The sequence below is a fragment of the Gobio gobio genome (genome assembly GCF_949357685.1).
Source record: "Gobio gobio genome assembly, chromosome: 17".
Lineage (NCBI taxonomy): Eukaryota > Metazoa > Chordata > Actinopteri > Cypriniformes > Gobionidae > Gobio > Gobio gobio.
Genome location: NC_137110.1, coordinates 8925833 through 8941865, shown reverse-complemented (window position 1 = coordinate 8941865; position 16033 = coordinate 8925833). Strand labels below are relative to the sequence as shown.

Below are 16033 nucleotides of genomic sequence, written 5' to 3'. Positions count from 1 at the left end.
CGGCATTACGTTGTGAAAGTGCGGACTTTAGGGTGGCATTTGGGACAGGGCCTTAGATCATCTGAACTTGGTCTTTTGTCCTTCCCTCATTTTCAGTTGTCCACTGTGGAAGGTTGATTAGAGTTAATGCTTATGGAATTCACTATCCCCTTACACTCTGTAACATCTCATCTTTGTCCATAGTGCTGGGTAAAAAAATACAGATTTTAATCGATTCTCAATTTTACGGACCGTTATCGATTCTTAAATCCCAAGAATCGATTAGACATCCTGTTTTCAGATGATGAATGAATGGAACATTGTGCCTCCCATCGTAATAATAATCTTTGTGCTTTGTTACTTGTCATATGAAAGAATGTCTCAGATTTCAAATTACGTCCATTTTATTACAAAATTCAAAAACATTAAAAAAAAAAACGCTATGGCGCGAGATCTCTCTGGCGCAGTTCAGTTCAAGAGAAACGGTAGCGCACAGCGCACATGAACTGATCTACTCTTCCACCTTAATACCAGTTACAGCGCGAAATAAACATGAATCAGCATCTGAAAGTGTGTTAAAAGATAGAGTACAACTTACCAAAATCCGTATCATGTCACATGTAATCGCTCAATCAGTGGGAAAGACGTCAGTAAAACAGCTTGTAAACAATGTCGCTTAACATCACATTTACCTCAGAAAAAACATATCCAGTGTCCATAAACTCGTTAGTCAGCTAGAAAAATTTACTCTTAGGAGTATTTTGATAAATATATGCACCATATAACATCTTCATTATATTTTTTTTATGTTCTTGAATATTCAGCCACCATTTAAATGTTTATATTTCATATAACTTTGTGTTTTTATACAAATCAGTTAATTTTTACCTTCAATATTATAGTAGGCTAATGTAGTACTAACTGACTCCCATAGATTACAGCATTAGTTAAGAGATTTTTTTTCCTTAAGAAAATTGTAAATATTGAAAATTGTATTGTACCTGATATACATCCAAAATAATCGATATTGAATCGAATACCCAGACCTATTTGTCTACCATCAGGACTCAGCTAAAAACATATCTATATAATATGTATTTTGGATAATGTGGCCATATGTGGCCCTATGTGTTTGCGGATGTGTGTGTGGGTATGAAATCTATTGTAATAATTGTGAAGCGACCTTGAGCTGTGCAAAGGTGCTATATAAATAAAACGTCTTCCTCTTCAAAATAAAAAAATTCTGGGCAAATTTGATACTTGCAATGACACCAGAAATGCAATATTTGCATGAAGAAAAATCCACTTACAGGAATTGTGTCAGTATAGCCAGAAGCTAATCCGCCTAGAACTAGAAAGGACAATTTAGACAACTTTACAGTGCAAATAACTCCCATTTCTCTATTGAAGAATAAATATAAAGACTTGCCATTTATCCCTCCCAGACATTCCATTAAGTGCTTTACTGTAAATGCAATTTTTGCTCAAAAATGCCTGTGGTAATCAATATATGCAGTCAATGAAGCTTAACTTGCTTTAACCATTAGGGAAAGCTTGAATGAAGTCATAGATGCATTTTAATGCGCACAACTGATTTGCTGGACCTGCTGCTGCTGCTGCTGCAAAAAAAAAGTACTGCAACTTTGTTCAGATGTGTACTGAGAAATACTACATCCAAATACGACCACAAATCACCATAGCGATTCTCCAATGACACACAAAAAATAGACACCCTCGCTAGACTACAGGAAAGCAAAGGTAGTCTAGGTGGAGAAGAAGAAGCAGCTGTTGGAGGGAGAACTGCTGTATCTGTGCCTGTGGCAAAGACTGCAGCATCATTTCCTGTTATCAGCTGATCCTCAGTGTGTATAGGCATTTCCCTCACTACATCTATTATTCACATGCTTTGAATCCCATATGAGGCCTGGACATGAGAGACCAACATGCACATAAACACACAAAAGCCGCCTACATACTACTGTGTTCACACACTACAACAGAGGATACAGTCAGGTACTTTTTTAAGGTACTTTTTTTTAGGTAAACAAAGTCCATGAGCATTTCAAATGAGACTTTCTTTGTGCAGCTGGAATGAAGAGCTTGACAAAAGCAGCACTAAACAACTGCATTATCTCAAAAGCACACTTGAACACACACAAACCCATTTACACAGGGTCGGGAACTGAGAAATACTTAAAAAATAATAAAGCTTTGTTCAGCAGAATAGCCGTATATTACAAAAAAAGACATCTATGTGCTAATAAAATGAATGATAGACACAAATTAATCTCATAAGAAATTGGTTCGCATCGATCTAAAAACTCATTTACTAACTAGAATTGATTGCTTTTTGAACAATTAAACGACTGTTATGAGCTAGAATGATGAGCGAAAATACGACAAACTAGGGCTGTAGCGATTTGTCCAAAAATAAAAACCTCGATTAATTGAACATTTGACCTCGATTACGATTAATGAACGATTATTTTGCTCTTTTTTTTTGCCCTCACAAGTTTTTTGAGTAAGTTCCTGATAAGGTTTGTACTGTAAATATTTTCTACTATTAAAAGGTGGATTTTTTTTTTTCTAATGAAACAGTGCATTTCTTTGTGATTTTAAAATACTTGAAGGAAACGGTTCACTTTCAGCAGTTATTGTCTATGGAGCAGATTTCTGTTTGTTGTACATCAGATACAGATAAATTAACACTGTAGGCCTACATTACATTTATTTGAATGCATTAATGAGAGAGAGATTGTGTGTGTGAATTACTCATACCGTCTCTATTCATTATGAAGCTGTGGTTTGTACTTACTTCAAAGGTATTAAAATAACGGTTGAGTTTCTAAGCTACTTTAGTGACTTTACTTTTTAGTCACAGGACAGCGTTGATCCTGCGTTTCTGTGCTCTGCGCGCGATCTTCACGTGATGTGCGAGCTTCTGTCTGAGTGTTCGTTTGTCACAATAAATCAGGCGTTAGTTCAACATAATACACATCTGATGGTCGAAACTCGCTTTAATGTTCAAACTGTCAGGGCTTAAACCACATACAAATGACAAAGCTTTGCGAGGACACAGGTGAAAGAGGTCTGCCTTCAGGGCGCGCGCGTTGTCGCGTTTAAACGCATTTACTTGACAAACTTTACCAGCACGAAAGTGAAAGCGGCTTCGGGGCTTGCGCGCGCCGTCTCTCTCTCTGTCTGTGTGTGTGTGTGTGTGTGTGTGTGTGTGTGTGTGTGTGTGTGTCAGCGCGTAGGCTATAAGAACAGCAATTAACTGACCTGTATAAACTGTGTAAAACATGCAGTTGCTATAGTGATTGTGGGCATCTATAAACACAGATAACTGCTTCTGCATCTCTGTGTGCCTGAAAACTGCACTTGATGTGACTGACGAGGCGGAGTCACGTGAAAACCGAAATAACCGACATGGGAAAAATACGTCGGTTAGAGGTTCTGAATGTCGGTTTCGGTTATTTTTCGATTAATCGTACAGCCCTACGACAAACACTTGAGTTATTGGCTTAAAGGGTACATAACACACACAGTCTCATGTTAATCTTGAGTACCTATAGAGTAGTACTGCATCCTTCATATCTCAGTCTAAAGAGTCTTTAGTTTTATCATATTTATAAAAGACAGATACGCTGTACCATTTCTTTCTGAATACAGCCGAACTCATGGAGGCGTTCAGTGGGGGGAGCTAAAGTCACGAGCACACAAACACACACACACGCAATACATCATGGCATTATCCCTGGATAACTTTCGATTGACTATACGTTCGTGTTGTTGACATGCATACATTGTCACATACATTGTTTATATGCAATTGCGCGCCAATTGCCAACAAAACACGGACATTTGATGCAGTTTCACTCACCGCCTGCGCACTCATGAACAAACAAACACACTTGCAAAAAAAAAAAAGAAGCAAACTGCATCCACTGTTTCCTTAACTTGAGTTATTTGGGAAGCTGAACAAGGTTATCTTCGCCTCACAACCAGAAACACAATTCTTTAGTGACATTGTTCATTTCGTAAGGTCTAAAAACAAAATGACAGCGCTGCCGGCGGCTCCCTTAACCCGAGCGAAGCTCGTTGATGGACGTGTTCTTTCTCTTGCTCTGTCCCACAAGCGCTCATCCGGGAGAAGTGCCCAAACAAGGAATTCCACCCTTTATGAAACTTGTTAAAATCCTGAAGGAGTGTATTTGGCACAGAAATACTCCATCATACGTCCAATGTTTAGCATGAGAATCCAACTCTTTAACAGTGAAAATAAGTCAGAATACATGAAATAGCATTAGAACCCTTTAAATCTTCCAATAACTCATTCGCTAATCTTAACAGTGTGAAACAAATAACTCTTGAGCTAATAAATTGGTCAAAAACTCACTCTGGTTTGAATCAGCCCTAAAACTATAATTCCTGAACTCAATAGTTATCACTCTGAATCAGTCAGCAACTCTAATGAGCTAATGAATTGGTTAAAAATTAGTTCAAATTAGTCTTAAACTCATCAGTTGTTATCAGAGTGAAGCAAGGAACAAGAATCAGTCAGTTGCTTACAATTATCACACCCCTAAAAGACCCTCCCATGCACTCACCGTAACCACAGAGGACGGGACAAACTTGTTTGTGTCCTACAGGCCACAGGGCCTCAGCTGCCACTTATGTGGATGCTCTCAGAATCTCTCATTTATTCAACAATCAACCATCCAGTTAATGTTATCCTTCTGTACCCTCTCCTTCTCTCCATGGCAACAACTCTCACATCTACATGCTAATAACATCCTCCTATCTCCATAACAACTCTGACATATTGTGCCTTTCCCCTCCTCCTGCTAAGAATACACTCATTCGACCCATCAATAATGCTAAGATTTTCTGTGTCCATGGTAACACCGTCCTCTTCCCCATTTTCATCATGCCCTCATATACCATTAAGGTACACAGGCCTGTCCTACATAAAGCTGATCCCCTTGCTATGATCAATATACACACTCCAACAGTGAGTGTCCTTGCTCATGCATTTATAAGATGTGTGTGGAGTGTTTACAACCCACCAACCCCAAGGCAAACGCTGCGCCTCTGACACTTTAAGCGCAGCACATGTCAGAGTCAGGGCATGTGGTGCAATCACTACGGGGGAGAGACAAAAAATGCTCTGAATGCTGTTCGGCAAAGTACTTGTCCATGCGCTGAGTGTTCCATGATGTAGAAATTATAAAGTCAGTCTTAAAGGAATAGTTCAACCTTGAGGTGCCAGATCAGGGATGACTTCTTTCTTCCAATAAAAACAATAACAAAGACGTTTACTGCTTTGGTGGATGGAGGCTGTTGATCTCCAAAAATGACTTGGAATACAAAATAAGCTAGACCATTTTTAAAATGGTACTTCGTAATATTCAGATTAGTGGTCAATCAAAAAAACATTTCTTTTTGGTCAATGTTAATTCACACAAACAGAAAAACTATTAAATTAATTGGTCATCATGCCATTCCAAACCTGTATGACTGTATGGCTTTCTTCTACGGAAGTCAATTTTAAAGGACACTGGGATCCAAACAACATCTGACTTTCATTCTATGGACAAAAAACACACCTAGGCATTTTTCAAAAGATCTTTTTTTAGGTTCCACATTTTGGTTCATTCAGGTTTTAACTGACATGAGGATGAGGAAATAAATATACTTTTCTGTCAAATTTTACAATAAGGTTCTAGTAGTTAACGTTAGTTAAAGCGGTGAAGTACACCGCTGGAAAGATGAATGTGTATTTAAATTGGGTCATTTATGTAGTAGAAACGTGAAATTATTTTATAAGTTGGTGCCTTCTGAGAAAAGCCAGAAAATGTATTTTTGTCTCATATGGATGAAAGACAACAACTCCCAGAATGCACTTGCTTCGCTGCCCCCTACAAGGCCACACCCACCGGTTACATCACTTGCACCACCCCCACCGTTGTTTTGATTTTTATAGCAATAAAATCATTTAGTTCAGTTAGAGAACAGACACTACAATTAAAAACTGAATGTGTCTGCTCAATACACCACGAGCCGAACGAGTCGCCACTCGAATATAATACATATAATACGAATATAATACATTTGAATATAATACCGGGTTTCTACTGATACAAAGCTTAATGCTAAATCACCGAAGTAACCCTTTAATGTCTAAATGTAGTTGGGGGGGGGGGGTTCATTGTTTAATTAATAATAATAATAAAGGAATTAAATAATTAAAAGTTTAAAAGGGATTTAAGATCCTCATCTTAATTAGTTATTAGTTCTTGTATTTATGAAGTAAATAATAAGAAAATTTATATTTTATTTTAAAATAAATGTGCACACATTCACTCTTATTTTTATGTCTAATTCTTATGTTTCTTGTTTCGTCAAGGTCATAACCATGTCTTGAACATTGGGGGGGTTTTTAGTTTTATAAAGCCTGAAGAAACAGAACAGTGAACGAAATTCTAGGTCTAATTCTAGTTGGAAAATCATTGTGGGAATATTTGCAAATAATATTTACATTCATTTGAGTCAAATATATTGTTAGTCCAAAGATTCTTCACATTAGTGAATAAATACATAAGCTGCATCTCATTTCGAAGGCTGCGTCCTCTGGAGGTCGCATATGAAGGCTGCATATGTCATCAAGGATGTCGTATTTAAGAAAAGTAACCGTAATAAAATTGACTGTTATTCATTGTGAGGTGTAAAATACTGTAACATCTTTCTTACTTTGCAATCTAACGGTTACTTTTCTTAAATGAGACCGCTTCGATGGCGTATGCAGCCTTCAAATGCGACCTCCAGGGGACGCAGCCTTCGAAATGAGACACAGCTGTAAATCCGCTGTTCACATTTAGATTCTCCAGTAGTCTGGTGGTAGACTTTTTGTAAACCGTGTCAAAGGTTCCGGGTTCTAATCCGCCCTGTAGGTTTTTTTTTTCATCACTAAAATCAACATGTTCATCAATGATTGTATATTAAGAGCAGGGACACGTTTGTGTGCATTTTGTTTTGTGATTTTACCGGAAAGAATAGAGTCTCCCTCCGTCATGGCATTAAGCGATATATTGACGTGCTCGTCTGTGTGAAGACTGTGCGCGAGCCAAAAGAAAATGTAAACCCCGTCTGCTTTAATTTGATTGGCCATCTTAATCATTTTGACATTGACAAGTGCTTTTAGACCGCTGAGGCAGACCAGACTAACTTTTAAACCTTTTTGTCATCCTAACATACAGAGCACTGCGTAATGAAGTGCAGCAGAGCAAGAATTTCAAATATTGGGGGACAATTTGACCATTTCTATTTATTGGGAGGGGACTTGTCTCCCTTAATGTCTTAATGTCACAATAACTATAACGTCCTTCCCTAATCAGAAACCGTGGGTGGACAGTTCAATTCGCACTGCAGTAAACTCGCGCACCACCGCTTACAATGCCGGTCTCCAAACGGGGGATATGAGGGAGTACAAAGCTTCTTGTTACGCCCTCCGGCGCGCCGTTAAAGCCGCAAAACTCCGCTATAAAGACCGAGTGGAATCTCATTTCCAACTCAACGACTCCCGGCGGATGTGGCAGGGACTGAGAACCATCTGTGCTTTTGGAACTAAATCCTCTGCAGAGGTGAGAGCTGATCCGTTGCTGGTGAACGAGTTAAACTCTTTCTACGCTCGCTTTGATGGTAATCGCGGCAGCGCGACTCCGGCGAGTGACGCGTCAGAGAGAGTCCCTCAGAGCAGCAACGGTCACGTGATCTCTGTCTCGGAGGACGAGGTTCGGAGGGCACTCAAACGTGTGGATGTCAGGAAAGCTGCTGGGCCGGATGGTATTTCAGGTCGTGTTCTGCGGTCCTGTGCTGATCAGCTCGCAGGGCTCTTTACATCCATATTCAACGAGTCCCTTGCTACATCTGTTGTCCCCACCTCCTTCAAACGATCCTCCATCATCCCTGTACCTAAGATCAGTAAACCCTCTTGCCTAAATGACTATCGTCCAGTGGCTCTCACATCTTTAGTCATGAAGGTCTTTGAGAGACTCATTAAAAACAACATTTGCTCCTCCATTCCTGACACTTTGGACCCTCTTCAGTTTGCCTATCGTCCCAATAGATCGACTGAAGATGCCATTTCTCACGTCCTTCACTCCTGCCTCACTCACATCGACAGCAAAAGTGGGAACTATGTCAGGCTGCTATTTATTGACTATAGCTCAGCCTTTAACACCATAGTTCCCATTAAGCTAACACACAAACTCCTGGATCTAGGCCTGAATTCTTCTCTCTGCCTCTGGATTGAAGATTTCCTCACTGGCAGACCCCAGGCGGTGAGAGTAGGCCAGTTCACCTCCACCTCCATCACCCTGAGTGTTGGAGCTCCACAGGGCTGTGTGCTGAGTCCCCTGCTCTACTCTCTCTACACCCATGACTGTTTGTCCACACACAGCTCCACCTCGATCATCAAGTTTGCTGATGATACTGTTGTCCTGGGTCTCATCTCCAACAACAATGAGACGGCATACTTGGACGAAGTGGAGCAACTGACATCATGGTGCCAGGACAACTGTCTCTCTCTGAATGTTAACAAGACCAAAGAACTGATTGTGGACTTCAGGAAGAGACAGCATCGGTCATACTCCCCTCTCATGATCAGCGGGACACCGGTAGAGAGAGTGAGCAGCTTCAAATACCTGGGTGTGAACATCTCCGAGGATCTGACCTGGACTACACACATCCAGACACAGGTGAAAAAAGCCAGGCAAAGACTGTACCACCTGCGCCAGCTGAGGAAATTCAGGGTTTCACCAGCCATCCTGAAAACTTTCTATCGAGGGGCGATAGAAAGTGTCCTGACTCAGTGCATCACAGCGTGGTACGGGAACAGCACCAGTCACGACTGCAAAGCCCTGCAAAGAGTGGTGCGCTTATCCGAGCGCATCTCAGGCTCAGCTCTCCCGTCTCTGCAGGACATCTACACCAAACGCTGCAGAGGTAGAGCTACTAAAATCATCAGAGACATTAATCACCCTGCAAACTCTCACTTCACCCTGCTGCCATCTGGTAAGCGCTTCCGTAGCCTGATGGCAAAGACTGAAAGACTCAGGAGGAGTTTCTTCCCCCAGGCCATCAGACTCCTGAACTCAGTCACGTGACTCACTTCACCCCCGCACACACATAAACATACAGTCTTTTAACATTAACATCCACATACTGCAATTGCACTGCACTTTACGTCCCTATTGTTACTGCGTAACAACCTGTAATAAACCTTGCACATTATACTTCTTTATATATACATATTATATATTTTATGTTAACCACTTATTTTTAAGTCTACAGTTTATCTCACTTATCATATCCACATATTTTTTATATTTTTATTTTTATCTTATTTCCTATTTTTATCTTTTACTTGATTTATTTATAATTCTACTTATGTTAATACTTTTTATTCTAATTTTATTCTATTTCTATTTAATTTCTTGTAACTGTTATTTGCACTGTCCATGGAGCGGACCTGTTTACATTTCACTGCCAGTTGTATATTGTGTATATAACTGTGTATGTGACAAATAAAACTCTTGAATCTTGAAAAAAAATCTTGAATCTTGAATGGTGGTTACGGCCCTGTGTCTCGTCACATTCATTTACGAATTACATGAATCGTGATCACATTTTTTCAATTCAAAACGGTGAAATTTCATAAAAAGCTGAGTAGTTTGCATCACTAGATAGTCTATTACTGTCAGTCACTGAACATTTCTATCATAAAACAGTTTAATACTTGCAATTTACTGACAGTAAGACCCGCATTCTTTGATTTGATTGGCCATCTCGATCATTTTAACATTGACGAGGCAGAGCAGCCTAAAAATTTTAATTTTGTTCGTCCTAAAAACAAACAGCTTTACTCATTCTACACTACAATGATAAGACCAATAAAAAGAGAAAATATGAATTCTATTTTTTTTATAGCCGAGAAAAAAATGCTTAAAATGTCTAAACCCCCGTCTGTGGTTTATAAGTATTTTGGTGTTGATAAATGTATCTTATTATAAAGTGTTATCCAAATTTTCATTTTGGGGTGAACTAATCTGAACTTAAATCAAAAGTTAAATCAATGTTTTCTCCCAGGCTGTTCCTAGAGTTTTTTTGAGGCCCATCATTTATTAGTGTTCTGATGTACTCCTTTCTCATTGCATTGCGGTCTGTATTGTTTATATTAGTTTGGTATTATACAGCACAGTGGTCAACTACTGTTGTTTATATTGTGATTTATAAATAAATTTGGATTTGTTTGATTTGATTTATTCCTTTAAGCTCGGTTCACACTACATGCACGGTTTGTCGCTATTAGCCCCCAGTCCCCATCCACTTTGCTATTGGATTGAATCGAGAAAAGCGTGAACATTTTACATACATACAATTAAATCAATAAACAAACTAAGTAATCACCTTTCGTGTTCCACAAAAGAAAGAAAATACTATATATCTGCAAATGATGGTGTGTACAAAATTGTGACAATTTATTTTTGGGTGAACTGTCCCTTTAAATTGAAATATTAACGATACAGGTGCGCTGTGAGCCACAACTCTCCTGGCAACAGTTATTGTTTGGCAACGTTGACTTCTAACGACAACAAAAACAAGTTCTCTCAGGTTTACCTGGTTTGACGGTCTTAATTCGAATCGGCTCCCGAAAGTGGCGCATCACCGCGTGCGTGTCTCGGTTCGTCAGCCCACTGACAGGTGTCCCGTTCACTTCCAATAACACATCCCCGTAGTACGGTAGTCTCCCGACGTGACACACCAGCACGTCCAAGTTCATCTGACCGAGGAACGGGAACTCCCCGTGCTCGGCGCCTCCAAGGATCTCCACAACATCACCGAACTCCCCAACGCTTCCCCACGACACGGCGCACTCCTGCACTTTAGTGGACCAGTGTTTCTTCCTCTTCAGCGTTTTAGACATCCTTTATCCTGTAAGTTTCAGTGCAGTTCCACGTTAACAGGTTTTGAAGCCTTTCTTCCCGGTGTGTCGTTCACTTTACCCGGTGTGGGGATGACAGCGCGCGGATGTGGAAAGCCATCCAGCCCGTGATAACTCATCCATTATTAGTTCAGGACGACATTTAATCAAATCCACAAAATGTCCTTTACGAATGCGCAAGGATAATATTATAGCTACATTATGCAAAATCGTATCAAAACTAAACAACAATCAACAGAAGAACGAAGTAAAACTGTGTTTACCTGTTAAGTTCACTCAGGTTTTGCATTCACAGCATCAAGCGCACTAGACTGACACACTGAGGAAACGTGTCTGTCAGTACAGCGTAATAAAAATTGTGTCTATAAAGGGAATTAGCAGCAAAATAGTGTCTCGCGGGTATAAAGAGTCACCGAGCCGATATATTCGGTTCTGTCCAAACGGCCGAAGCTCAGGTTCGTCTTCGAAACGCGATTCCCAGTCAGTGAGTAGATGCGTCTGACGCGTCTTCATTCCTGGCTTGTGCCTGAACCCTCAGCTTTACACACATAATGAGCCCTTGATAGATAGCCTACTAGAGAAATAAACCAGTCGAACGTGTCTTTATCGCCTCAAATTGTCGCTGCGATGCTGTTATGCGCGACGGTTGCTCTCTCAGATCTCCAGTCACGGCGGCTACTGTTGCGCTCAGCTTCTATTTGTCAAATGAAGCGAGAGAGAGAGAGAGAGAGAGAGAGTGAGAGTGTGTGTGTGTGTGTGTGTGTGTGTGTGTGTGTGTGTGTGTGTGTGCGCGCGCGCGTGCGGCCAGTGCGGCCTGTGACTGAACGGCTATCTCGGGTGGAGGTTTATGTAAACTGAGCTTAACTGATGCAGTAAATGAAGGTCCAAATGAACCAATTATAAACCCGATCGTTTTTAATGTAGATTCTGATGGAATGAGTCGCGTAAGTCGCTGTAAGATGAGCCAGTAAACGCTCACCTGTTCAACAGTTGTATTCTATATTAATATGGCAAGTTTGGACCCTGCATCCCTAAGCAACAGTTAGGATAGAATTATGCAATTACTTATGTAATTCTACTAATTCGTTCATTATATTTTTAACTCTGTAGTCTATATATGCAGTGATTTTTCCACAGTGAGGGGTTTTCTGTCAAATCACTGTAATTAATAGCACAAGTACAAGTTACTTAAAGGGATAGTTCACCCAAAAATGAAAATGAAGCACTTCCAAGCTTCAAAATGGCAGTGAATGGGAGCCCAAAATTTGAAACCAAAAAAAGTGCATCCATCCATCATAAAAATACTCCACACGGCTCCGGGGGGTTAATAAAGGCCTTCTGAAGTGAAACGATACATTTTTGTTTGAGAAAAATATCCATATTTAAAACTTTATAAAGTAAAATATCTAGCTCCCACCACGCCAGACCGCCATCCGTATACAACTTATGCTGAATCCGAAATCGCCCCCTATACCCTCAAATAGGGCATTATTTTAGGGGACAGCCATTGTAGTGGTGTCCGAAACCATAGTGGACGTTATTGAGTGCACTCATTCAATCCCACCTTGCACCGCAATAACGAGTGTACAGCTGATGAACACACAACGGCTGTCCGACTTCAATTCACTCCTTCAAGTGAACTATATTAGTGGACTACCGTAGGGAATAGTGATTGAGGGCATAGGGGGCGATTTCGGATTCAGTCTTACTGGCTTCAGCAGGCCTTTAATTAACTCCCAGAGGCGTGTGGATTACGTTTATAATGGATGGGTGGACTTTTTGGGGGTTCAAATTTTGGGCTCCATTCACTGCCATTATAAAGCTTGGAAGAGCCAGGGCATTTTTTAATATAACTCCAATTGTATTCGTCTGAAAGAAGAATGTCATATACACCTAGGATGGCTTGAGGGGGAGTAAATCATGGGGTAATTTTCATTTTGGGGTGAAGTATCCCTTTACGTAGTGTGCAAGAATTGCCTATGCAGTTTTTAATGTCGAGTAAGTTGCATTTCAGAAAAATTGCATTTCCTTTCCACCAATGCAAATAGTTCTTAAAGTCAAAGCATCAGTTTTTTGCATGTCACGTCACCAAGCAACACACAACCTTATGCCTTCTGCTCACTGCACTAGTGAGGGGGGAAAAACACCCATGCTTTTAGCTACAGTCAAAATTATACTAGTGTATAATTGATATACAAGAATCATTCACGAAAGAAAACAGACACTTTAACCTGCTCCTCACCGTAAACAAATTCCATTCCCAAGGAATTCCAGATGTCAAAAAACAAGGTATTATCATTCTATAAATCCAATCAAAATACCATTGAAAAAATGAAAGTATTATGGTACTTTTTTAGATAATAGGCTGAGATTAACATTATCTAAGATTAAGATTCTTGCAGCTCAAACAGTAAAACATGGTGCTAGCAAAGCATTGTCATGGGTTTGATTCCCTGGCAATACACGAGCTAATCAAATGTATACATTGCATCTGTCAAATGCATGAGAACCTTTCAGAAAAAGCTCCCATGCACGACCAGATATGATCAAATCACATTTCTTTCTTTCTCTCATGTTAATCTGCTAATGTAATTTAATCAGTAACTTAAGCCTAGGTGAGGATATCACAAGTAATCAGTGAATATTTTATCTTGTAATCAAATTATAGGGTCAATTATCTTAATAGCGCAGTCCTGTAGTGTGGCGTAAGACTCAAAGCTGCCACCTTATGGTGTGTTGTTGTAACTGCACCACGACTTGAGTCGCTTCATTCAATCTGCTGCCATGGCTTAAGAAAACATGACACGCTATTCATGCGCTCAGTTCCCATAATAATTACAGGCAAGTCGAGACAAATCATAACAGTGCTTTGTAAAGGATCCAATTTAATTCCCAATCACTGCTGTGCACTTCAAAACGCAGAACACTTGTATGTCCCACGAGTATTGAGATCAGACACAGGAAACAGCAGGAAGTGTGTAGACATGGTTAGCACAAGACCAGGCATGCATCTAATTTCTGTGTGTTAGGTAGATTCAAGCTCTAAGCTATTTATACAGACCAGCCAACTCACACATATATACAGTTGTGTGCTCAAATAACATATACCAGAACCTTTAATGCGTTTTATTTCTATTTGCATTTTCAAATCAAAGTTTACACACAAATCCGTCATCATTTACTCACCCCGTGTTGTTTCAAAACCATTTGACTTTCTTCTGTGAAATACAAAAGGAGAAATTATGACCACTGTCACCTTTATTTATATATCGCTCTATACAATACAGATTGTTTTAAAGCAGCTTTACAGTGAGGAACCAAATGTTTAATGATGCGAGCAGAGTTCATTTAGACTGTAAAGCAGTTCTAAAAAGAAAATGGTGTCATTGTTCAGCTGAAGTCAGATCAGTGCTGATTCAGTTGAATGGAGACAGGAGCTTTCAAGCTTCAAAAAAGGTTGAAAAACAATAAAAACAATAAAAGTCTGAGTGGCTCATGTAGAGATTCAGCAACTAAAGACAATCAAAAGACTAATACACAACAAACGGCATTGATGCCAACACAATATTAAGAAGAGCCCTTTTGTATTCTAAAATATATTTAAAATAGCTTATTCTGCACTCTAAAAGTACACTATAAAAAATGCTGGGTTAAAAACAATCCAAGTTGGGTTGAAAATGGACAAACAGTGATTGGGTTAAATATTTGTTCAACGTTTATTTAACCCAATTAACTATTGTTTAAAAATGACTATATGGCTTGCTTAAAGGGATAGTTCACCCAAAAACGAAAATTTGATGTTTTTTCTGCTTACCCCTAAGGCAACCAAGATGTAGGCGTCTTCGTTTCTTCAGTAGAACACAAATGGAGATTTTTAACTCCAACCGTTGCTGTGTCACTCATACAATGCTTGTCAATGGAGACAAATTCTATTAGAGTAAAAAAAAACATGGACAGACAACTTCAAATTAAACCCCGCGGCTCGTGACGACACATTGATGTCTTAAGACACGAAACGATCGGTTTCTGAGAGAAACCCAACGGTATTTATGCAATTATGTCACCTCATATCAGACGAACGCTTTAGCTCTCCAGACTGCCATCACTTCCCGTAGGTGAGGTCAAAATAGCGGCCGGGTGATATATTTGCATAAATACCGTTCGGTTACCGATCGTTTCGTGTCTTAATGCTGCCTTCACGTGCTCTCGGTATTATCGTAAATACGAGTTTCCTAGGTAAAAATTGCACATGAACGCCCTCACATTTTGAAACTTGAATGCAATGAGCTCGTAATCATGACTTCAGAAGTCAGAATGACCAAATTTCCGATAGCACGTGAAGGCAGCAGACATCAATGTGTCGTCACGAGTCGCGTGGTTTAATTTGAAGTTGTCTGTCCATGTTTTTTTTTACTCTAATAGAATTCGTCTCCATTGACAAGCATTATATGAGTGACACACAGCAACGGTTGGAGTTAAAAATCTTCCTTTGTGTTCTACTGAAGAAACGAAGACACCTACATCTTGGATGCCTTAGGGGTAAGCAGAAAAACATCAAATTTTCGTTTTTGGGTGAACTATCCCTTTAAAATGAACCCAAAATAGGTTGGAAATTAAAATCATACATAATTACTATAGGCAACAATAATAATCAAAAGGGGAACATTTACTAATAAGCAATTTAATGATGAGCTCAAAAATGAGTTTATTGTTTAATTATTATTCATTAAACGTATTAATCGGGTTCCTTTAATAAACATATTAATACATTTCCATTTCCAACATACTTTGGGCACATTTTAAGCAAACAATAAAGAAATTTTTAAACAATAGTTGAGTAAAATATAACTACCCAGCAGGTTGGGAAAACATGTAACCCAAACGCTGGGTTAAAACAACCCAATTGCTGAGGTTTGCTATTTACATTTTCTAGAGTGTAGGGTCCAATTTAGTGTCCAATTTAATTTTGCACAGGTGTATTTTGAATTATGCTTTGGTTTGTATTGTGTTTTAGGGTTAAAGGAAAAGTCTGTAAACTTAAAGTCGGCA

At 39.5% G+C, this 16033-nt stretch overlaps 1 protein-coding gene across 1 annotated transcript in view; it reads right to left on the bottom strand.

The window, feature by feature from the left end:
- The window catches only part of magi3b (membrane associated guanylate kinase, WW and PDZ domain containing 3b), a gene marked incomplete at its 3' end in the record, with an annotated part of 196587 nt that extends 184930 nt beyond the window's left edge, over positions 1 to 11657 (bottom strand). Inside the window, exon 1 of the mRNA XM_079841316.1 lies at positions 10660 to 11657. Within this exon, the coding sequence (XP_079697442.1) occupies positions 10660 to 10966 (307 nt within the window). The 5' untranslated portion in view covers positions 10967 to 11657. The remainder of the gene's footprint in view (positions 1 to 10659) is intronic.
- Between the last annotated feature and the right edge of the window lie 4376 nt (positions 11658 to 16033).